This window comes from Calliphora vicina, chromosome 4, assembly GCF_958450345.1.
Source record: "Calliphora vicina chromosome 4, idCalVici1.1, whole genome shotgun sequence".
NCBI lineage: Eukaryota > Metazoa > Arthropoda > Insecta > Diptera > Calliphoridae > Calliphora > Calliphora vicina.
Genome location: NC_088783.1, coordinates 1,554,573 through 1,581,769, shown reverse-complemented (window position 1 = coordinate 1,581,769; position 27,197 = coordinate 1,554,573). Strand labels below are relative to the sequence as shown.

General features: G+C 29.0%; 1 protein-coding gene across 1 annotated transcript in view; it reads left to right on the top strand.

Annotated features, from left to right (window-relative positions):
• The window catches only part of rictor (rapamycin-insensitive companion of Tor), a 42,847-nt gene continuing 15,650 nt past the window's right edge, over positions 1-27,197 (top strand). Inside the window, exons 1-2 of the mRNA XM_065507979.1 lie at positions 1-232; positions 24,980-25,277. Of these exons, the coding sequence (XP_065364051.1) occupies positions 181-232; positions 24,980-25,277 (350 nt within the window). The 5' untranslated portion in view covers positions 1-180. The remainder of the gene's footprint in view (positions 233-24,979; positions 25,278-27,197) is intronic.

Genomic DNA, 27,197 nt, shown 5'->3' with positions numbered 1-27,197 from the left:
AAAATGTTGGTACCTACATATATTATTTTGGTGTTGTGTTCCTTAAAAAATAAAATGTTCCTTTTTTAATACTTATTTATTCACATCACACAGATAAATCAAATTCAATTTTATAATAATATACAAATTTTATTTTGTAAAAACAACATCAACAACTAGAACAAAATTATTAATGCAGCAATGGCATCCTCAAGTTGGCGTTATGGCAAACGAAATAAATACCGTGCCAAAGGTAAGTCATGTTATTACATATTTTAAAATATTGAGCAACAAATTTATTAAATACCTAAAATACTGTGAAGTCCTTACATACATTTTCAATAACATTACTTAAATAAAACAATTCCCACCTTTTAATTGATTGAAATCTACACAATTCACAATTGACAATTATTGGTTTCAAAATAAAATTAATGTGCTGTTTTTCTATAGCGAGTGAGCGCTAGAAAAACAGCACATAATATTATTTTGGAAACTTGTATAAGTGTTTCCAAATCTTCACTATAGTATACTCAAAAATAGTATTCTCGGCCACGTCGACCGATTTTACTAATTTATTTGATAATCTAAAGAGTATTTCTCTATCTGTAGAAATTTAGCTCATAAATCAGCCTTTTTACATATATAACTTTTGGTGATAGAAAAAACATGGTAAAATTATCAGGAACATATTTATTATATTGATGTTAGTAAGTTCATAAGTGGCTTCGGAATACATATTTATTTGAACAGATGGACTGATTAGGTTCACAAATTAATGTTATAGAAATTCCAAATGAATAGACAAATTTATATGTATTAATCTTTACTAATCATGAATAATACCATAAATATATAAGAAAGCGCACAGAAAGTGGATTTTGCAGGCCTCTTTCCAGTTCAAAACTACGTTTACTTAATATTAAGAGCCTTAAATCAAGGTTGGTTACCGCTAATAACTGCAGTTACCGTTACGGCTAAGGTACTTTTACCGATATTCTATAAATAATTTTAAGTTGCATTTATTTGCAAATTTTTGATTTCAATACTTAATTGAGTAGATTGAATTCTACAGATTTTAAAATATAATAAATTACCAATTTAATTTAGGGTGAAATTACAGTTAACGAAATAACAGCAAATACCGTTACCGAAATTAGCCAATATACCGTTATCGAAATATTCCAACGTACCGGCAAGCTCGATTCTTTTTTTGTGTTTAAAAGATTAGCTGTTACGAGACTTGCAACATTATTTTGTCGTAAGTTAACAATGGTTTTAACATAAACATATAAATTAATATATGAACAAAAAAAAAATGAATGGCTTCGACTGCTAAATATAAAAGTTCATTACCAACCTGTATAAAAATATGTACCTCCTCTACTTATGACCGTAATTTCAACAACTAGATATCTACGGTGTAAAATACCCAGTAGATAAAGTTACCTAAAAGGTAACTTGACATTAATTTCAAATCAATATCTACGGTTAAAAATTTTCAAATATTTTTACTCCATAAGCAACTAAGCACTGATAGATATCTACTTGTTGAAATTACGGGCATTAATAAAATATTGTGCTGGGTACCGAACACTTATAACTAAATAATGTATGTTGACATTACCAAAATTCACAAAATTTTAGATGGGTATTTGCTGGAGCTGTTTTATTAAATAACCTACTTTGTCACAAAAAACAACCATTTTAAGGTAATTATAGACGGCCACACGGCAACATTATTAAATCCCTCCGGTTTGTCAAGAAATCATTTTGAAAAATATATTTCTTGTTTACACGGTAGTTCAAAATATTTAATTGTTTTATATTGATATTTTTCTGCAAAGTTACTCATTTTACCCCCTCTAAGTAGATATAGAGGAGCCTAATGTCCAAATTTAAGTTATATGGCTTTTAGCGTGGGAGGGTAATATTGATTCTGTTAGCAAGTTACTCCTATCATTAGTCAAATGAAGAATCTATACATAAATAATACAGCTACTATTTATTGAAGATGTATTTTAGAATTTTTGTTTACACTTAAACATTTATTTTGAGAACAATTTTAAGGCGGAGGATAGTCTAGTCGCACTTAGTCAATATCAATTGTATTGGTTTATTTAGATATAGTTGTATGTACCTAAATATCTAAATAAGTATGTACAAATGTATATATATACATATATGTAGGTACATTAGTATTTATAATAGTTTGTGTAAAGAATTACTGTATACATATGTATATACATACATAGTACATATGTAGTTATTTTTAATGTTGATTATTTGGCGTGAAGAATCTATACACCCACTAATAACACGTGACGTAGTATGTTTATTTTGTTTTCGATTTTGAGATAAAAACAAAAATATTTTTTTTTTGTGTGTAGTGTATCTGTTGGTCAAAAATATCCAAAACTAAATACTTTTCTAAAAGAGATAAAAGAGGATTTTCTCTTTTTATATATTTTAGGATTGCAGACAATTTATTCTAAGGTATAGAAGCGTTTATACATACAAATGCGTATGTTTAAAATATTTTACTAACTTTAAATATGTCATATTACACAATTATGTGCTAGTAGTACCATTTAATATACATAATACAAATAGTCATTAGTAAAGGTGACACTTTTTCACATCCATATGAAGCTTTTTTGTGTGACTTCTATAGCAATTAGAGCATGTGAGTCAAAATAAAAACAAACAAGTAAGAGTGCTATATTCGGCTATGCCGAATCTTATATACCCTTCACCTTTGTTGTGGATGCATTATTATTTTTTATAATTAGTATATATGTATGTACATTGCCCACTTTCAGCGTACAGCATCCTAAATTTATCAAGAACACAAAAAACAACAACAACGCCAAACGAAACAAAACACCAAAAGAAAAAACAAAAACAAAATACGCAAGGCAATGAAACCAACACACATCCAAACATACGTTTAATTGTATAAAAAACAACAACAACGCCAAAAGAAACAAAACACAAAAGAAAAACAAAATACGCAAAGCATGCACACCCAAACATACGATTTGTTGTTTTTTTGTCAAAAAAACCAACACACAACCAAACTAAACTTTCCCAGCGGGAAAAAATGATAGGACTTCAATTTGTAGGCCTTCTAAAAGGCATACTTACACATTCTAAAATATCCGATACTCATTCCACCCTGCCTGCTCTTAGAAGGTGTTCAAGAAGCCCTATGAATCCCCTTCTAATAACAAGTGAGCTTGTTGGCTGCCAACAGCCCATCATAAGTAGGCCTTCTCTCAGCCCTCTAACAGCAGCGAGTATGCAAGGCCTTGGTTCGCAATGACACGCCGTGTAAAATTGAAATGATTTTGCAATGCGGCAAAATGATTTTGCAAGTCCTTGTGTCTGCAAAATGAGGCATTTAGGAAGGCCTCTTTACTGCATCTTTTTCCCGCTGGGTTTAGTTGTATAAAAAACAACAACAACGCCAAAAGAAACAAAACACAAAAAAAAACCAAATACACAAAGCTTGCACATCCATGCATACGTTTTGTTGTTTTTTTGTCAAAGCATGCAATACATTGTGTTTTTTGATGAAATTTTCAGAGGTTGTCTCGGATTTTTGCTCATATCTCCGTTATTTATGGACGGATTTTGCTGATTTTAAATAGCAAAATTCTCGAAAGTATGTCTGACAGAATTGTTGAAGATTTGGATCCCGGAGATATCTGGGGCCTTCAGAAAATTGATTTCAACAGACAGACAGACGGACAGACAGACAGACAGACAGACGGACATGGCTTAATCGACTCCGCTATCTATAAGGATCCAGAATATATATACTTTATAGGGTCGGAAATGAAAAATGTAGAAATTACAAACGGAATGACAAACTTATATATACAAAAACTTATATATACTTATATATATAAAAATGTTTCATACAATTAAATATACTACTGTTCGCGCAGTGGCAGTTGATGAAAATTGTTTCTACTGTTTTACATTCGTCTTTGTATATCTAAGGACATATACTTTTAAATATAATTATAGTACAAAACAGTTCAGTACTGCAGTAAACTCTGGTTAATCATTATTGGAAATTTGAGAAAATCGAATGAGAATTAGTTGTCCAATTCACAACGTAGTTGTACGTTGTATGATACAACTATTGTGGTTGTGAACACAGATTTAGCAAAGTCGTATGTTTACCTTTTCATGCCTTGAAAATACCAAAAGAAATAGATCAAAACAAAACATTCCAGAGTCTATTAATTTGTAAAATTAATAGTGCAGCGAACAATAGCAAACTAATGTCTGAATTGTGTAAAAATGCAAACAATTGACAAATATTTAAAACAAATTATCGTTTTTCATAAATTAAATAAATCAACTGATTTCAGTGTTACCGTTTGGTTGTGATTTTACACTAAAATTAACAAATTTTTTTGTTTATGTATAAATATAAACGTTTGGTAACACTTAAATTTTCATACAACATTCGAAAAACATATGTAAAAATGTTGTACAAAATATTTACAGTGAGGCCTCTATTATCCGTGATTCGATTATCCGGCAACATCAATTATCCGTGAAAGAAAAATATACAAATTTGGATTTATTTCAACATTTTTGCATCGATTAACCGTAATTAGGTCAATTATCCGGGATTATAAGCAACATTTTTTTCGAACAACAAACAAAATGTGAAACTGAAAATATTTAAAGACTGCTGAAGAACCAAAAGTTTTGGATTAATAGTGAATGAAAAGGCTAAATTCACAAACTTAGGACAAAAAAACTCAGCAATGATTTATACAATTTTTTCAAACCAAATTTGACGTCTTTGATCCAACCGATGGATCAGGGTGCTTTAAATGTCATTATCGAAAAACTATAGTGCAAAAACTATTCACGTCAATCAATAGATAAGAATTTAAGAAAGCGTTTAACATCAAGAACGCACTGTCGTAAATTAATAATGCTTGGAACTCTGTTACTTCTGCAGTTTTGAAAAATGCGTAGAATAACTTACTCCGCCCAGAAAATTAAATGCTGTGGGCATATGTCCGAAATTTAATAAAATTCTTATATTATTTAAACATGTACATAAAATCCTTTAAAAAACTACTCAACAAATGTTTCGAAAACATAAAATTAAATGCATGATTCTTATTTTTATTTTTCTATAACGTATCAAATATATAGTTGATTTATATTTATTATATTACCTTTAGCTTTAGATTGATTCAGAATTTCTTTAGCTGAAACTTTTCGTACTCCATTTGATTTTGCTGAAGGAGAATCTGAATTAGTATCAAGCTTATTTTCGTCTAAAATTAAGTCGAACTGGAATGTAGACAATTGGCAACAATATGCATTAATGGGTTATAGTTAGGGTTTGGGGTTTTCCGGATAATTTAATTTGCCGGGAAACGGGAATGAAAAATTTCATTTCCCGGGATTCCCGGGAATGTTTTTAACTAGAAAAATAAGTAAAAAAGAAAATTATTTTATAAAATTGTGTCATTTTATTAAAAAAAAAAAAAAAAAAACAATACATTACAATTCAATTGTACCCACATAAAACCAAAAAGGGTTTGTTAAAATATTTGGAGATCACTTGTTACTATAAAATTAAATATTAGCGGTATTCATGAAATAGTAGACTAAAAGAGCAATTAAGTGTCACAAAATATTATAAATTGTAATTCGATTTTTAATGCACTTTTTAGATTCTTTCTTTTGATTTTTCTGTTATATTTTTTTTATATAAAATATACATATTTTAAAATAAAATTAAATTCATTTCAAAACAAAAATATGAAATTCAAAATTACCTCATATAGTTTAAAAAGAGTAAAGCAGTAAAAAAGTAGTTCTAATGTATTTTTTTTTCTGCTAAACTGCTCTTTTGCTACTTTGCTATAGAAAGTACTCTACATTGTGAATACCGCTATTATATCATAAAAATAATGTTATATGTCCGTTCTAAAACCTTTTTTTTAAAAAATTGATTTGTCAAAATTACTAATGCATTCAATAAGTCATTCGACGAGAAAACTCTTTCGCTTTAAACATGTGTTGGCTTTATCGTTATTAAAGCATTATAAAGACAATCAAAATGTATTTAGCATCACCTATCAGAAAAATGGTTTCATTTCGGCTTAATGCTTCTACTGTATCCTTAATGGTGTTTAAAACCTTCACTAATATTTGGAACAAGCCATTCATCAAGCAGAGATGTCACATTTAAATATATTAAAGTATTTTTAATTAATTTTAAATTTCCCGTTTTTCCCGGGAAAAAAATTTAAATTTCCCGGGAATTCCCGACAATAATTTTACGGGAAATCACGGGATTTCCCGGACCCCAAACCCTAGTTATAGTACATACAAAAAAGTTCAGTACCTTTAAAACTAAATATAAAATGAATTCAATAGAAACCCCCTATTTATTGATATGAAAAAAAACAAGCTTGAACTTGTTTGTTTTCATTGAATAGAAACAAATAAAACAAACAACTCACACATGAATATAAAAGAAGTACAAACCAGTGTTGCCGTTTTGGTTATTTATAACCAAAATTGGTTATTTTTTTCCTGATGTGTAGATGTGTTTATACGTTTTTTATATATTGCATGCAAAATGTGTTACACCTAACTTTCTGTTAAGTCAGTATGTTTTTGAATTCAAAATTTACATTTCGTATGTTAACTAGAAACATTTTGCATGAAATATATGAAAAAACGTAAACAAATTTCAAATGGGGCAAGGTTTGTGGAACTTTTGAGGAGTAAATAAAGGCTTTTTATATACATAAGTATATATTATACAGTGCCGAACTTAAGTATTGGCACATGATGCTCATTGTACTTTAAGGTTGATTTAAAGGCCATATTGTTGACATTTTTAATAAAAACTAGCATAACCCGGTGCACTTCGCTACCCCTACCATAGTAAAATTAAACAAATATGAATGGAAATACGAAAATAACACATACAAAAGTTGAGAATCTCTCAATTACAGTTCACTTAATAGTCGAAAATAACTAAGTAATTTTGTATGGGAGATACCACTCCACTCCTCTGATCCCACCCATTTTTAAACCTTTTATGTAAATATCAAGCTTTACTTTAACTTTCCTTTATAAGGGAGGTGTCATTCCTACTACGCCGATCACGCTTAGCTTAACTTCGAACAGGGATCAGAAATAAATTCGTTTTTAGCTAACCTCCTTAGAATGATAATAAATTGATTGATACAGAGTTTAAATTCTTTTAGAATTATAGTTCTCCAGATATTCAAAATTAATTATTCACTTTGCGCCGTAACCACTAATGCAATCCCGACCATTTTCTGCCAATCTGTGTAAAATGGTAAGAGAGCTATGCGGACAAAGTTTGAAGAACCTTGCAATTATTACTTTGTATGGAAGGTGACTCACATCCTTTTCCGACCTCTCCCATTTTGGGTGCTATGCCCTCTAATTTAATTTCGTCTATATTCAGCTAAACTCTGCACAGTAATAAGAAATTAATTCGCTAAAAGTTTGAACACTTTTACAATTATAGTTCTACAGATATTCGAAATTAATTATATACTTTGTATAGGGTGTGCCACGCCCACTATTCCAATCCCGAACAATTTCAGCGAAACTATGAAAATTTATAAAAGAGCCATTTAGACTAAGTTTGAATAATCTTGCAATTATATTTCACAAAATATTTAGAAATAACTATTTACTTTGTATGGGAGGCGACTCACCATTTTTTCCTACGCGTCACATTTTTCATTAAACTTCATGAAGTGATAAACCGTTGAAAATCGTCACAATTATAAAATAACTATTTACTTATCTACAATTACATATTTACCCCCATATGCATAAACAGTTTTTTAAATTTGTCAAACCTTTGATAAATTTAAAAATTGTTTATGCATATGGGAGTTAGAAAATAAAAAAAACACCTTCAAAATATATTTATTAAAGCGAATTTAAATTACTAAATTCTTCTTCTTTGTTTTCTATAACAACTCTCACTTAAAACAGAGCGTAATCAATACTGTTTAATTGTTTCTCCTATTTATTTACAACAACAAATTGAACAAACACACAATGCTTTGTTTACTTTTTAGCTTAAGGTTCACATGTACACGTTTTTGCATATGTGTTAGTAACATCTTTAAACGCTTATAACTCCTAAAAAACTGAACCGATTTCAATAATATATATATTCTGCACTTCTGTGAATAAATCCCTTTAAAATGGTATATTTCTTGCCGAAATTAAATGTATAATGTGAGAGTAAAAGGGGTCTAAAGAAATCGACTTGCCTATTAATATTATGATTTATATTTATCAGATAGATTGATGAATTTCCTACAAAATACCACCAACTTTATTTCAACAATTTGGCAATAATATTTTAAAATAATAAAAAGACGAAAAATTCCACAATTCCGTAGAACAAAACTATTGGCACACTTAACCAAATTCTTCAAATTTTATCGATCTATCCCCTTTTTTTTCTTTGAAAATGCGATTTTATCTTCTTTTATTTAACAGTTTTCGTTTCTAAAACTGTTAATGTCAATTTGTAAAAAATGAGCACAATAATTATCAATTTTGCTGAAAATGGCTAACAAAAAAAGGAAACAACAGAATCTGAGCGCAAAATCATCCTTCATTTGCACAATCAAGGAAAATCATATGCTGAGATTGTAGAGATTATGGAAAGAAGCCGTTTTGCAATTTGGAGTATCGTGCAACATTTTAAGGCAACATCAACACTTGAAAGTGCTAAACATACAGGTCGTCCAAGAGTCTTAAGTGAGCGTAAATACAGCCATATAATCAAAAAGGTCAAGTTATGTCCAAAAATATCGTCAACACAGGTTGCTGCAGAGATTAAGGAAGAGTTTGGGAAAGAAGTTCACACAGCAATAGCCAGAAGAGTGCTCCAGAAGACAAACTATAGTTGTCGTATTGCTAGGCGTAAACCATTTATTTCATCTGTGAACCAAAACAAGCGTTTAGAATATGCCGTTTAAGAATTTACGTAAGCCACATGATTTTTAGCACCAAGTGCTATTCTCTGATGCAAACAAATTTAATATTTTTCGCTCTGATGACCGTCAAACGGTATAGATAAAATACCAATAAAGAGCTGGAAAAACAATATATTGCATCAATAGTAAAACATGGTGCTGGAGAGGTAATTGTGTGGGGTTGTATGTCCGCTTCAGGGGTTGGAGAGCTGGTGTTCATTGACGAAATAATGGACAAAGTGAAATATACGGATACACCTCAGGAAAAGTGCAGAAAAGTTTAATTTACCATTTTCTTTCACTTTTCAACATGACAATGATCCCAAACATTCGGCCTATACTGGACGTATGTGGCTTTCATACAATATTTCGCATGTCCTACCACACCCTCCACAATCTCCGGATCTCAACCCAATAGAGCATCTGTGGGAAGAGCTAGATAGCGAGTGAAAAATGCATTTGTTGAAGAATGGCAAAGTATTGGGTCAGATATCACAAACAAGTTGGTGGATTCATGCCTAAACTACTCGAGGCAGTTATAAAACGAAAGTCACTTGCAACTAAATATTAAATTATGCAATATTGCTTCCAAAATCAAATGTTTTTTAGCTTTTAATGAAGTGTGCCAACAATTTTGTTCATTGAAATGCAGTACTTTTTATGTTGTTTTGTTATTAATAAATAATGGTATTAAATTGTTGAAATGATGTTGGTTATATTTTGTAGGAAATTCATCAATCTATCTGATAAATATATTTCTTTATTAAAAATCTCTACATACGGCCTTTAAATCGTCCTTAAAGTACAATGAGCATCCTGTGCCAATACTTAAGTTCGGGACTGTATATTGTTGAAAACGTTAGGACTTGAAGATTAATATTTTATTAAAATTAAATAATTTTATAAATTTTTGGGACGTCATTTACCTTAAAAACTTAAAAAATATTAATAACGGTAATTTTCCATAAAACAAATATAAAATTTGAATTAACGTAAAATTTTAACGGTTAAAAATTTTGACATTATTTTATTTTCAAATACCGAAATTCCTAAACTGGGAAAATGTGTTCCAAAAACTGAGTCTTTTTTAGAAAAGTGCCTACTGTGACATTATTTACAGTGTGTAGTAAACAAATTTTGTAGATATTTAAGAAGCATATAGAGTTATACAAATATGAAGCTTTTTGAGGATCGGTGCTTTGCCTTTTTAGAATTTTTTACTCAAATCTAAATTTTTTTTAAAAATTTTTGCATTAAATTCTCTTTACGGATCATATACAAATTGTATATAGTCCCGAAGAAAATTTTTTTACAAAAGAAAAAATTATAGACCGTTTTGGGAAAAAAATCTAATCTAAACTTTCCAAGTTTTTTTATTTTATTTACAATTATATCGCCAATATAGGTGATATTTAAAAAAAAAAATTCGAACCTCCGTAGGCCCGCTACATCTAAAAAACCATAAAAAGATCAAACAACTTTGAGGGGCAATGCTTTGGCCTTTTTTAGCATTTTTCAGCTATTAAGAATTTATTTTCATAATAGCGGTATTCACAATGTAGAGTACTTGGCCTAGTAAAAAAACAGAAGAGCAATTTATTGACAAACATTTAAATTTCTAATGTATTTTGTTTTTATTTTTTTTTTTTGATGTGCTCTTTTACTACATTACCAGGCCAAGTACTCTACATTGTGAATACCGCTATTATGAAAATAAATTCCGCTGTTATCAAATAACTGGAGTAGGGTGGGTAAAAATGTTGAAAATTTAATTTTCAAATGCGTATATCACCTACGTTATAAGAGATAATTGAGAGCTACGACAAGGTTTTTTGTAGTGCTCGATGAGGAGATTCTGTATGTGTAGGTTTTTTGAAATCAGAACTCAGACGAAGAAATAGGATCGTTTTAAAAATTTAACATACCCGAGGTGTCCTACTTTGGGGAACAATGGCCGCACCCCTGGTGGGCCCATGCGGTTAAAATTCAAAACGACTAAGGGTTTAGAAGTTACAGATTTATTTCCCACTTTTTTTTTTCATACCACTGTGCTCTATTCATATTTTTTTTAAAAAAAGTTAAAAACATGACGTCTGCAATAAACTTTGTTTTGGTTACTTTTTTTAGCATTTTGGTTATTTTTTTAATCAAACTAGGTTACAAATATTTTGAGGTTGTGGCAACACTGGTCCGAACATAAATGATAAAAAACAAGTAAGAGAGCTATATTCGGCTGAGCCGTATCTTATATACCCTTCACCAAATTATACTTAAAAATATTTTTTTTTAAATATTTTTATTTGAACAAAATCAAATTTTTTTTTTCAAATTGTTTTTTAATTTTTTTTAAAAAAAGTTTTTTCAAATTTTTTTTTAAATTTCTTTAATTAATTTTATTGGAAAAAGAATTTATGACAAAAAAAATTTTTTTGATGAAATTCGGGTTAAAAAATATTTTTTCCGATTTTGACCCATTGTATGTCCAACTTACTATGGTCTTATATACGTCGTTGCAAAGGTCTTTGAAATATCTATCATTAGATATCCATATTGTCTATATTAATGACTTAGTAATCCAGATATAGGTCAAAAATAGGTCAAAAATCGAGGTTGTCCTAGTTTTTTCCTTATATCTCAGCCATTTGTGTACCGATTTTCTCGATTTTAAATAGCGACCGAGCCGGAAGAATTTCGGAGATATTGATGTATGAATCGTGTATTCGGGGGCTTCGGAAAGTTGATTTCAACACACAGATGGACAGACGGACATGGCTATATCGATTCCGCTATCTATAACGATCCAGAATATATATACTTTATGGTTATATAATGGTTCTTTTTCCGATATCTTAAAAAATGTCCCTATTTAAATATTGTTTTTTAAACATTTTCAATAAACTAAGCTTCTAAGCTTCTAGAGAAAATTATCTTTCTAACAAGGTATAAAGCATGAACATTGAGTTAAAAATAACCAAGTTATTAGCATTTCCCTACGTCATATATTCAAGAAAAACGAAATTTTTGTATTATTTGCTCACTGTTTTGCATGCAAAAGTTATGTAAACAACTATGTCAACAATAGAAATGCGAGTAAAATATGAGTAAACTAGCACTTTTTGCTCAATATTTAGTCAGATCAAACTCGTATAACTTTGTTATTTTTCATTCGAAATTATTGTTTTATACCTTGTTAGAAAGATAATTTTCTCTAGAAGCTTAGGTTTATTGCAAACGTTTAGAAAACAGTATTAAAATATGGAATTTTTTTAAGATATCGGAAAAGTACCATTATTTACCCAATTTTACAACTTTCAATCGATTTCCGGCACGTGTTCTAGTTATCCGATTGCACTTAAATTTTGCAGTAGTTTTAGCTGCTAATGAACAAAATAAGACCTATCCAAATCTATTTTTAAGGTCGTGTCTAATGTACATATATACTACCCAGCAGTTCTAGGAGACAGTACCGAACTAGTGATTTTACCCATCATTTAGGGTGTGAGCTAGTTACTTCAATAGCCACGTGACTAGTCATTTGATGTCCTAGGCAGGGGGTCAATTGTCTCTTTTTGATTACAATGGGACTGTATAATAGCTGGTCCAAAGTAGGCAACGCATTGGCTTCACATACTGGTTACATAGCGTCAGTTAACTTACTATCTTTGTAACTGGTTACTTGATCGGCTACTTGACTAGTTATTTTAACACGTGCATGTCCTAAGAAGGGTGTCAATTGACCATTTTGATTACAATGTGACTATTTGATAGCTGATCGAAAATAGTCAACGCTGGGTGGGTAAAATAAAGTGCAGTACAAAAAAAGTTTGAAGTGGCTTCACCATAGGTTACTAAGAGACACTAAAGTGACTATTGACTTCATGATATGTGATATCTTCATACATGTGATATCAGTATACTTAAGCAAAAATAAAAATAAACTGTATGAGAATTATATCAACACAATTTGTAAAAAACAGTTTGTACGAATTACTCACATTTAACATTTAAAGTGACTACACTCCAGATTACTTAGGGACACTTAAGTGTCAATTGTCTTCACGCTAGATTACTTGGGATGTATAAAGTAACCAATTGTCTTCTCTCTGCACTACAAAGTGCACACACGTGTCAAATGACCAAAATATATAAAATGCAGTCAGCCAAGTGATAAGACATTTGTGACAATTACTGTCTTTAATACATGGATACATTGACTACTTGCTTAACTGCTGGGTAATTATTATAAAAAATAATAATGCATCCACAACAAAAGTGAAGGGTATATAAGATTCGGCATAGCCGAATATAGCACTCTTACTTGTTTTATCCCATTTGATTTAATTTGACGTAAATTCAAGTCACTTTATACACCTCTACCATGTATTGTATCTTCAAGCATAAGGGTTGTGTCAATATTTTAACGTTGGACCTAATATATTTACAGGCCTATTGTAGTTATTTATTTTAGTTGAAAGGTGCAAAATACATTTATGTTCAAAACTTACAACATAGTATAAGTCTTAACTCTAAAAATTATTAAATGAAGTGAATTTACTTAATTTATATTTGACATGCTGTGTAATTAATTTCCACTTTTTACCTATTCCTTTTTTACTTACTCTTTGTCGGTTTCGTTTCTCTTCCTTTTTGTGATCTTTTCTTTTCGCAGAAAATGAGCCTGAATTTTTAAAAGTAATAAGAAAACGTTACGTTTTATTATTATTTGAAAAAGGTTAGTGCAATTTTTACTTTTTTCGTTACATAATTTGTTTTGCATATGTTTCAATTTAGATATGAAATTATTTTTCAAGTTTATATTAATTTTTAATTTGTACTATACTACTTGTTCTGTTTTTGTTAAACTTATTCGTTACTATTTTTTACTGTCTCTAAAGATATTTTCTATACTATAATTATGCAAATTACACATTTTGTTTCCTTTAAAGGACCAGTAAGTCAAAAAAAAAAATGTATAAGCCAGGGGGTTGATTCTGGTTCTGTGAAACGGTGAAATGAAAAGTTTTTTCATATTTTCATAGAGTTTCTGATTCTCGTTTAGTGAAAAAATGATAAATAAATTCAAATGTTTTAATATGAAAAGAAAAAGTTGAATAAAACAAATTGAAGAACGGGAATCGCAATTTGTGTAATTGTGAAATGATAATATGAAAAGTTCTTATGAAAACGAGAATGAAAAGTTATTTTTTCATTTCACCGTTTCACAGAACAAGATTGGACCCCAGTCCATAAAAATTAAAAATGATTGAAAATAGAGTGCAACAGCCAAACTATAAACTTTTTCTAGATAATGTCAGACGTTCTTTTAAATGGACTTAACATTTTAAGGTATAAACAATTTTCAAAAATTATGTAAAATAAATTTTAAATTACCATGATCTTTATAATATGTTGGTTCTTATTCTTTTGTACTTTTTTAATGCTTAATATTTTGTAGATTCGAAAATTTTGTTCATCAATAGCTTGCAACATTAAAATACGATATGGGTTTGTAGCCTGCCACATTACATTTGGGTTGGTGACTGCCTACTATATAAGTTTTAAAACTTAATTTGATTGCATTAATTGTTTATGATCATTTGAATTTTGATTAAAATGTAGAAAATGTTTGCCATTGAATTTAATATTTCAACTGTCACTAGAATTAACGATTCAATGCGTTTAGAATTCAGCAATTAACCTGTTTCTTATTTTGGTTTTGTTTAGATTTATTATTAAAAAAAAATCGATGTACAGTAGTCGAACTACACAGAAAAAAGAAATTCATAATTGGAATGAATTTTGTAATAAATATTATTAATCGAACTTGACTTTTGTTCCCAAACTATTTTTGCTTTTTTACGTAAATTGTATTATAATTTGCATTATAATTGTATTATCTAAAGAATTATTTCAAAAATTTGTCCATAACAACAATATAGTATATTGGCCAATATATTAAGATGAATTATAAATATTTGAAACTGAAAAATATCATTAATCATAATAAAACATTAATCAACATTTAAGCATTTCATCCTTTTAACATAATTTATTCCTAATTTATATTAAGTGCTTTGAAATCAGTTTTGTTTTCAGTTTCAAAGATAAATATTTTTTACTATTTGTTTAAAAATTATAGCTCTGATCATTTTCCTTCCCAGTAAATAATTTACCATAAAATCTTGTAACGTTTATATTTTTAAAATTTGTAGTTATAAATTTGAAATTAAGCTTCCAAAATAGTAAGTCAATTTTAATGTTTATTATTTAAAACACAAGCCAGAAACCAGACAGACAATAGCATAAACTCAAAACAGTTCTTACGGGTATAAAAAATAACAGGAAACAATTTGTAAATAAATTTTTCTCACACAAATTCCTACGTTCTTGTTTTTTTCTCTTAAGATTGGCTAACGTTACCCCGAAATAACTGCAATTACCGTTACCGATATAATAGTTCGATTTTGGTTATTACAAATTGTTATTGGAAAAACGTTAATTTTCAAGATAACGAAAATTAACGTTTTTCCAATAACAATTTGTAATAACTTGTAAAAATGTACAGTTATTATACTATTTTATATTTTGTTCATGTTGAAATTAAAAGTCTTATATGTATATAAACTAAAATTTAGTTTCTATTACCAATATTACGCAAACAAAACTATCACAAACGGCGAAAAGTCCATCTGGAAAACTAAACATAGCAATCTCCAAATTACTTATCGTATTTTTCTGCAAACCTTAATGTTAATTTAGTTCAAACTTGATTCATATCTTCATCTTATATATAAATAGGCCACACGATTTTTTGTGGTACACTTTTAAGTATTTTATTGTCCACCAATATTAATAAAACATATTGTTTTAGAATTTCGGCCACCGGGAGAGTACATATAATTCCATTATACTGAGTAACAAGCGAGTACAATATAATAAATATGAATACATTTAGAGATACTGGATTTGTATTTATTTGAAATCTGAACTATCCATAATTCATTCATTCAATTAAAATCCAAAATATAGATAAAAGACATACATTGACAATATATTTTGGATATAATTGGAATTTAAAATTACACATGAATTACACATTCACTCAATTACACATGGGCTACACATACAAGTTAAAATTACACACAATATGTGTAATTACACATGAAGTGGCAACACTGCTTTTCACACATACGGGTAGGGTTGCCAGCCGGGCTGGACTTGGCTGGATTGTCCAGCTTTCTTGATGCCTGTCCAATTTCAAGCTAAAATTGTATTTGTCCATAAATGCAAATTTACTCTAACACAGGTCAACAGGAAAAAAGGCTTCACTAATCAATATTATTATAATAACAAATTGAAACAAAAACAAGTAAGAGTGCTATATTCGGCTATGCCGAATATTATATACCCTTCACCTTTATTGTGAATGCATTATTATTTTTATTTTTTAACCAAATTTTTTAACATTGATCATTTTACAGTCAACATAGCACTGTTAAGCACTTAACAGTCATCATTAATAAATTATAGTACATGAAATATATCTGAAATATGTACCTGAAATAATTTTTAGAACTATAGATATCCCACTATAAAAGTTCCAACAAGTGCTCCTTGCACCAACATTTCTATATAGTGTAGTATGCGAACCATTCACCCAGTTCCCAAAATGGTCACTAATCCTCTCCAGCATTTGTTTTCAAAAAACTCAATTATATTTAAATTCCAATATTACTTCTTATTATCTTACTATTAGCTCACGTCAGAAATTTATTTTTTTATATTTTTTTTATTTTTTATAGTTCTGAAATTATTTCAGATATATTTCATGTACTATAATTTATTAATGATGACTGTTAAGTCTGTGCTAGTTAAATTTGAATTTTTTAACTTCACACACATAGAATCTTCTCATCGAGCACTACATAAAACTTCGTCGTAGCTATGGATCTATAGCTGAAACAAAAAGTCGACTTTTCGACCTTTTCCGTTTTTTAAAAAGTCGACTTTTTGAACTTTCGACTTTATAGTTAATCGACTTTTTTCGACTTTTCGACTTTTTTCGACTATTTTCGACTTTCCGACTATTTTCAACTTTTTACCATTTCTTGTAAAAACTACATGGTTTCTACATTTATTGATGCGCCTTTTGTAAAGTTTAGCAACAAAAATTAAATTTATCAAGGCGATAATAGTTAGAATAATGTTGTAAGAAATTTGTGTAGAAAAAAGCTTTATAAGCATTTATTTATTTATTATTTACTTATATTAGCATACCCTACAAAAAATGCAAGTGCAATATTTTTTTTAACAATTTAAAAAGTCGACTTTTATCGACTATTCGACTATTTTCGACTATTCGACTTTTGAGATAACATAATCGATTGTTCGACTTTTTTCCGACCAAAAAGTCGATTTCGACTTTTTTCAGGAAATAGTATTAAACACATTCAAGACAGCAGGCTACCAACTTCAATCTGTCAAAAATAAAATGCACACGTTTATATGGAGACGATTATTTTAACGACAGCACAGCTACACGGCCACGCGACTACTCATACCGATGTAGCCGAATTAGGCTAATTTCTATTTTTGTCAACTACAAAACAGAAATAGTGTTGCTAATATAATAAAAAAATGTAAATCAAATTAGTGCTTAAAGAAATATATTTTTTTTACTTAATTAAGAGAAGTTTCTGATAACCATATTGAAATAAATTAATAACAGGTACATAATTAATTATAACCATATACATATATATTTTTACTCAAAATAATTGTTTCAATCTTAATTACTTTGGAATTTTGTACGGTTATTTTTTATTAAAGTGGCACCACTGAATTATAAATCAGCTGTTTACTTTGTAGCTGTCGTCTTTAAAATAATTCAGTAGCTTCCACACGACTACAACTGTAACCAGCAGAATTTGTGTTCGTGTAGTCGTGTAGCCTGTTGTCTTGAATGCATTATAGCTTAAGCTACGTACACACGGTTGTCAGATTTTACAATGTTGTCAGATCTGGCAATGTGCTCGCAATGTACTGACAATGAAATATTATTACCAAAAGGTAAATTGTCAGCTTAGACGATTGTAAGAAAACCTTACAATTTCATTGTCAGACAATTGTCAAACAATAAATGTATATGCCAACAAAAATTGTCAGTTCACACGGTTGTCAGATTGTTGTATGGCAAAGGTAACCAGATCTCTTGTTAGACATTGTCAGAAGAAAATTCAAATCTTTTTACAAACAATTTTAATTGTCATCTGTGTGTATTTATTAAAAAGTTGGAAATGTAAAGTATTATTATGGAACAGAAAAAAGCCATTGCATGACGGATGAAGGCAAAATAGCAAAAAATCGTCGCAAAGTTTGGGTAAAGGATTGATTACTTCGCCATCAGTAGGAATGATTTTACGCTACATTGCTCATCCACTTACGAACTGACGAGCCGGAGTTGTATCATAATTTATTGCGAATGGACTCCGAACAATTTGATCAATTTTGGCGATTTTGTTTTAAATGTGTGCCGACTAAATAATACAGCACAACATAGAAGTGTGGACTTGATCATACTATTTCAACAAACAATCTTTGTTTTAGAGTCAAAAAATAGTAAAAACGAATGTGCTATTTAGAGGGACTAGACACGTTCATAATGCATCGATATGTTCACAAGAGTTATTCAGATTTACCGTAGCTACAACATTACTCAATATTGTTAGTGACAAATTAGGAGTCCCTGGAAGTTATTCTAAAAAAAGTAAAAAAAAAATTGTTCTTCCTATATTTTTTTCAAAAAAAGTGCACGAAAAATCTATTTTTTGGAAAAAATGTTAACAAAACTTGTTTGGCGGACTCTTAGCTATATTATTGCCATATAAAGTTAAGCGGTATTACCAAGTCTGAATTAGCTTTTGGCCAAAAATTAATGACACCATTTTTTGAGAGCCCACTGATTTTCAAAATCTTTGGCCTATAAAAACAAAATGGACAAACTGAGTATAGGGTCATGATCGTGTGTTTTTTGCACTGACAATGATGCCATTGTCAGATGCATAAACTTCGCACATATGACAATAAAAAGTTTCTGACAATGATCTTACAATGATCTGGCAATGGCAACGTAAGGTGTTTACACGATTGTCAGATGTCTGATAATATTATTGTCCTACAATGTACTGACAATACTTTTTCTAACAACGTTGTAAGACAAAAATTGTAAGTTTACACGGTTGTTAGACATTTTCTGAAAATTTTTCTGACCATATTGTAAGATCTGACAACCGTGTGTACGTAGCTTTAGGAGATATTCGCATTTGAAAATTAAATTTTCAACATTTTTACCCAGATTTTCTCCATTCTTTTATAGGATTAACAGATGTACATATATATCAAATAAAGAAAGAATTGGTTAAAAATCACGGCTGAGTCCAAAGTTACATGCATTTGAATTTAAAAAATAAAAAAGGCGATTTTTCGCTATTTTTTTGGGGGAAAAAAATACTTTTATTCTTTTTAAGTTATCTAAAAAATTTCTAAGAGCATGTATAATGAATTTGTACTTTTAAATTAAAAAAAATTATAATTTTTGAATTCTCAGCGAGTTGTTAGGTTTTCCCTAATTAATTTGCCACGTAAAAAACATAATGTAGACAAGTTATATATCAATGGATAGAAGATTTTGTCTACTTTCCAATAACGTATAAAACTTTTGACAATTAACAAATTCATGGAATATTTTTTTGAAAAATATGAAAAAAATGCTTTTTTATGAGTTTTGGCATAGATACAAATTTTTCAAATTGAAATAAAATTTTTATTTATGAATATTTTGTAATGATTATTATAATTTGATATCGACTATGCGATTTGAGAATTTTTGCTCTAAAGTTGAATTTTACATAAAAATTCAAATGCATGTAACTTTGGACTCAGCCGTGATTTTTAACCAATTCTTTCTTTATTTGATATATACATCTGCTGTTAATCCTATAAAAGAATGGAGAAAATCGGGAATATTTGGAACAGCGGTCATCTAAAAACTGGAGTAGGGTGGGTAAAAATGTTGAAAATTTAATTTTCAAATGCGAATATCTCTTAAGCTATAATGAGCTCAATGAGAAGATTCTATATATGTAAGTTATTTTTTGAAATCGGAACACAAACGAAGAAATATGATAATTTTTAAAATTGAACATACCCGAGGTACTTTACGGACCCTTGGTCCCGCTCGTGGTAGTGTCATGAGGTCCAAATTCAAAACTTAAAATCGACAACACTTCCTCTTTGCGCATGTGAAATTTCATTCAAATTGGACTAAGGGTTTAGAAGTTACAGATTTATTTCCATCTTTTTTAGTATATCTGCATGAAACTCTAGGCTACATTTTGATGTGCGTTAAAACTACAGATTTTATTGTGTGTTATAATATTTATTGTATTGTTGTTCGTTATTTTAACATCAATGAAATCATTTTCATCCGTAGCATAAAGTTGCTTTTCATAAATATATATGATTCATTTATAAATTCCGTATTTTTTATGAAAACTCTAGCACAAACAATATTTAATCTGGTTGTATATACATACTAGGGTATTCGAATTATTCGATTTTTCTTTTGTTCGAATAAAACGAATAATTCGAATAAGAGATTTTAGCTTGTTCGAATAATTCGATCACACGCTTAAAATTAATCGAATTATTCGAATAATTTAAATTTTTTTAAAAAAGTAACGAATGAAGTTTTGATGTCGTTTTTTAAATATTTTATTGTTAAAGAAAAACAAAAAATAACGTTAAAGTTAACAATTCAAGTATTGATAATGTTAAAAAAAACTTTCGAAAACAAAGTCCATCATTAAATTTTCAACAGAAATATTCTGATTAGATTAACTCCCAAACAATCTACAAAACAATTGACTAGTTTCCGTTTTGGAGCTATGCTTTAAAAAATTAAAATACAATATAAAAGTATTAAGAACTTTTTTATGTCGTTCATTTATTCGGGTTTTAAATTGAGTAACTAATTCTTTAGTAAATTAATTATTCACTATTTCAAAATTATTTATAACAAATTGTATTATACATCAAGCTCTATCAACGTTGCCGAATATTTGCTTAATAAAGTGGTCTTGGGGAATTACACAATAAAGGGAATCTGTCCAAAGTTTGATGTCATTGTCAGTGATCGTGGCTAATTTGAAGTCAGGCAGTGCATGATTGACGCATTTACAAATACGCAAAAAGTTTATTACCATGTTAGACGAAGATGTTCAACGATGTTCAAAATCATGTATAAGACGAACTCCATGATTTTCTTGCAACAAAACGTTAGTTTGCAATATTTGTGTTTATCATTCGATTTATTAAATATTTTGCAACACTTAAGTACGCGGTTAATAACATTACTTATATACATATATTTTAAGAGCACGGCCTTCATCTATTTCAATGTAGTCATTATATGTCGTCCTCAATATCAATTTCCACGACCGTTTCAAAATCACATTCAACTCCACTATAATCTAAGTTAAAATTTTGATTATTAATTTAGATTCTTCTAATATTTCGCCAGCTAAATAACAAATATTTTATTCCGTACCTTTTATTTTCATTGGTTCAAGTCCTAAGTCAAACATTTTTAAAGATTTGTTTCTAGAATTGTAACTTCTTGCAGTATTATTTATATATTTATAGAAGGAGCTATCGGAACACTCATCTACAGTGATTCAAAGTACCTTTGTCTTTAGTTATTTGTCGAATTTCAGAAACAATACAATTTTTGTGAGTCATTATTACTTATTTAAATTTAAAAATTATAAGCAATTTAATAAATTTAAATATACATATATGAACATTTATTCGTTTTATTCGATTATTCTACATAAAATTGTTCGAATTATTCGTTATTCGAAAATGACCATTTTTAAATTGTTCGAATAATTATTCGTAAGAAATTATTCGATTAATCGAACGATCATTAGTCGAATGAATACCCTAATACATACCTATTTTAGTACAATTCTGTGGTTTCCTTGCCACGAACCTTTCAGATTAAAATTACTAATATTTTTTTTAAACACGAACGCACACTGAAATGATTTGATTCAATCTGGAATTACAAATAGGTTTGTAGTATTTGCTTGTTGCCATGTTGTATAGAGTATACAATAAATGTATACGAAAACCAGCGTTAGATCCATTAACCATCCACAGATAACATTATAAATCACTTCACGATACTTTGAGCAATTTTTCATTATTTATTTTTAAATTCTCATTTACAAAACATGTGGATAGTGTTTTGTATATTCTTTAAATGACTTATGTTGAAATTTTTATTGACAATAAAATATTTTTCTGATACTGGGGTTATATGGGGGGTAGAGTCAATTATGGACCGATCTTCACAAAAGTTGGTGAAAAGATTTAGGTTCATATTATGTTTATTTTCCACCCGATATTAATTATTATAAGACAACTACGAGTGTTCAAGTCATTTTCTGAGGAGGACCTTGTATGGGGACTAGGGACAAATGTTGCCCGGGGGGACATTTGTATGGGGGCTAGGTGAAATCATGGACCTAACAAATAGTATCTAGAAATGCTTAGATTGTAAAACCAATAAGCAGGGAATGCCGATATTTGCTCTAAAAATGTGTTTTATGTGCATAAAATATCCTTTAAAAGCCATAAATATCCTCTTAAAATAACCAAAAACTATACATATTTACTTTAATAATAGAAGGATACTAAAGGTACGGTCACACATTGCAAATATTTACTCAAAAAAAGCGTAACCACTTTCTTTAGCACAAATTTGTTTGGCGTGTTTACTCTTACAAGTGTTTTGTAAGATCAAACAGCATCAAATAAAATAAAACTAAATATTTATTTTGAATTTACTAAAGTAAAAGGAGTTGTTGATAATAAATAAAAGAATTAAAATATATTTTATTTAGCGGTAACGTATTTTTCGTCAAATATTTTCCATTTAAAGTAGGGTCTCAACTTTAAGTTCTTGTTAAAATTGACATTGAATATTTCAGGATAGCAGGATTTCGAATTCATTGTCCTCTTTAAATCACTTATTAAACAAATATTCCTTTTAAAAAAATCCAGAGTCTAAATTTGAAAGATGCATTATAAATGCATTTTTTTTAAACAAATTTGTAGAAAAATCTTATGTGTTCGTGGTGAATATGTATGAATTGATACAGTTGAATAAAACACACTTGTGTGTTAAAACAGTCCTCATGCATTCATATTTGTGGAAATATTTGAAAAAATAATTGAGAATCACATGGAATTTAGCAAACAATTTTTGTCTTAATTACCTGACTACCACTGTATGTATTGTGTATAAATTTTGTTTATAGAGCGTATGATAAATATAAATGTGATGTACATAGTAGGGTATTCATTTAATCTGGTTTCTGGTTTAATCGGTTAATCGAGCAAATAATTAATCGATGTTTAGCTTTATTCGGTTAATAATCGGTTAATTTAAAATTATTCGATTAACCGAATAATTTATATTTTAATTTTAAATAGAAAATACAACAACGAATTTTGTATACAAAAACATAAAAAACAGCAAATAAGGTATTAGAGATAATTTTTGTAAACATATCGCCTATTTGCTGCAATAACGTCATAACTCAAAATCCATGTTTTATGAACTGAGTAATACAAGATATGCGCTGTTCTATAATATTTCATATAGTTTCATCAGTTTTCAAAAAGTCAATTATTTTTTGTGTGAGAGTGTTTTTTTTTTGTTGTAAACATCAAAATTAAAATTCATATTTTCCCGTATATTTGATAAGTAAAAATTTGGGTTAAATACAGATTAGAAAGATATTAACATCTACTATTTATATTTATGAAATCGCATGATTTGTTGAAAATGTATTTAAGAATATTAATATTTATGTAATTTAAAGGATTTTTTTCTTTAGATTTAATAAAACTTTTCTTGGAGAAAAACTCTCGCTGATTGTACATATACATATGTTGGAGAAATCAAAAGCATGATAAAGAATATGTATTCCTTTTTGAATTGTTTTAGATTTTGATTAATTTAATAGTTTCGTTTAGTTATGATAAAAGACTCATTTCAAAAAAAAGTTTCGTCTATACATGTAAATACAAAGTTTCAAATACATGTAAATTAAATATGTCAGTTGTTATACATACTCACTAATCATGTTTATTGGATGTTCAAAAAATATTTAATTTTAATTTGAAATTTTTGTATTTGAATTGAAACGGAAAAATAAATACAAAAAAATTGTTTAAAGTGCAAAAAAAGGAATTTCGGTTAATCGACACAAATTAATCGGTTTATTTGTTATTTTAAAATCGGCAATTTCAAATTATTCGAACAGTTAACCGTCTAAAATTAATCGGTTAACCGATTAACGGTTAATTATTTATTACATAGGTAATAAATAATATTAATCATACGTCTATGAGAAACAGCATACATAGCTTTATTTTTAAGATTTAGTTTAGATTTAACTTTAAACCAACATGGCCATTGCTCGCAATGATCGAAATGATTAACACGAACAGTTTTAGCGTGCTTAAGTAGCGGAGTATTCAACAAGTACAAAATGGCGTTCGTGTCATAATAAACAAATTTAGAAAATATACTTAGTCAAATTCTCCAAATTTGACCTTTGGGTCAAAATAAGGAACATCAGAATTCATTTTAGAGGTATGGTTCCTTGGGCAAAGTTTCTTATTTTAGACGAAGTCCAAAACTGAACAGTTTGTTCGAAGTTGGCGTCCAAATGTTTGATTGAGTGTTTTTGCAAATGTTAGTTATTCCGTACTTCCACTGGTGTGAAAATTATGTCCCGAATACCATTTCTAATGAATTTGTATACAACAAATATTATTTATTCAATTTCTTAATCATTTCCTTTATGTTTTTCTTCTTCTTATTTTTACAGTTTCACAAGATTCAGAGGATTATTATCGTTTGGATCCAAAAAAGTCGGCTGCAGAGAATTGTTTTGATATTTATACAGCATTGTGCTGTCGCGACACACGCGATACAAAGCGTCTCTTTCTTCTTAATGGATTGGCCACATTATGCCAGCAGCAAGAGCAGCTTAATAAAAAACTAATATTTTCAGCAAGAGGAGCTACTCATTTAACTGGTAGTTCTACGATTTCTGCAGCAACATTAACTTCGGTAGCGGTATCTAGGAATAGTTTGGGTTTCTCTACAGAGGAGTTACTCTATTGGTAAGTTTTTAATTTATGTCATGTACATTAAGGCAATCAGTTTTTTTATTTTTATTTATCCAAAAAACGCAAATAGTCTCGAAATCAGGCTCGAAACCATGTTCGTATCTGGAACATGGTTTTCCAATCATTGTTTTAATAAAGAAAATTTCGCAGCTTTAGGACAATCCTTATCACGATTAGAAATCTATGTATCATCATCATAATATTAATAGGCAAGTCGATTTCTTTAGACCCCTTTTACTCTCACATTATACATTTAATTTGGGCAAGAAATATACCATTTTAAAGGGATTTATTCACAATTAAACAGTATTGATTTCGCTCTGTTTTAAGTGACAAACAAAGAAGAAGAATTTAGTAATTTAAATTCGCTTTAATAAATATATTTTGAAGGTGTTTTTTTATTTTCTAACTGCCATATGCATAAACAATTTTTAAATTTATGAAAGGTTTATAAAACAAAATTTGTTTTATAAACCTTTGACAAATTTAAAAAACTGTTTATTATGCTGGGTATACACGATACTATTTTTCGTACTAATCGTAGTATGAGTTGAAGTACGATTTTGTGATAGACGTTACTACAAATCGTACTATTTCCTTTGAAAAAAATGACAAGTAATAAAAATATCACAAAAATCAAAAATTTTTGATTTTCATACTTCGTTAGTACGACAACATGATACACGTTACTAATTTCATACTTATACGATTTATCGTACGACTTATCGTAACGTGTATACCTAGCATTAGACCGTCTCACTTTTAATTTTTTTTCGAAATTCCTTCATGAACATCGATTTTCTTAATCTACTCTAAAAAGAATTTTGGTGTATAACACTTAAATATGGATGAACGGGAAGTGGTCTCTCAAATCGTTTTTTCGTTTTTTTAGGCAAAATGCATTTTTTCCAAAAAAATAAAAAAATCTTGCTTTAGTAATTTGCTTCTAATTTAAGCATTTCATAACAGATTTGAACCTAATTACATGCATTAGAAAGCTAATTAAATTTCCTAAATGTCTCTTAAAGTAACATTGCCATTTTGTTCGATGGTTTTTTATTCATAGCATTACAAATTCAGATTTTCAAATACAAATTTATCATTTTTTTTAATTTTTGCTTACCTTTTCTTTTATAAAAATTGAACGAGGAACAATTTTTATATTCTGTGAATGCACTATGGTAGGAAATTTAAAAATGAAGATTTAGATGTAAACAACAGTAGCTTTCTGTTAAGAAAAACTGCAGTTTTAGTTGAAATGATGAAATAACTAAAGTTGTTTATTTGTAAATTTGCTTCAATTTCATAATAAAGTAAGAAGAGATTGATGTTGGTTTTTTATTTTTTCAAATTTGATAAAATTGTACTTTTGTTGGAGGAAATGGCATTCGCTTTAAAAGTGTAATATTTTTGAAGGACGGTTAAATTCCCACAATTCCTAAAAATTAGAGCGAAAATCCCAAAAATATTATTTTTTACAATTTTGCCAATAGGGCCCACATTTCCATCGGGGCTGGGAAAATACTTTATGGTTAAATAGAGAACACATCGAGATTTCCAAGGCTGTTTTCCGTGTTCTGTTCGCAGCTTTGGGATTACAGAACATGTGGTCCAAATTTGAAATTTTGATAAAAAAATAAGTCAAATTCCAAAGGGCGTATGGACAGCATAGTAGAAAAATAGGACATGTTTTTTATATCAGAATGTTCTCCGTAAACATACTTTACAGAAACACAAACAAATTTTATATGTTCTTAAAGAAAGTTTTTTTTTAACAAAGAAAGAATTAAGTCACCTTTTCGCCCAAAAAACAGCAAAAATGTACTATTTTTTGAATTTTTAAATTGAACATCGTTTATTGTTGGATCCATAATTGATATTGCTCCAACATCTTCTGTATAGTATTGGCGAGTT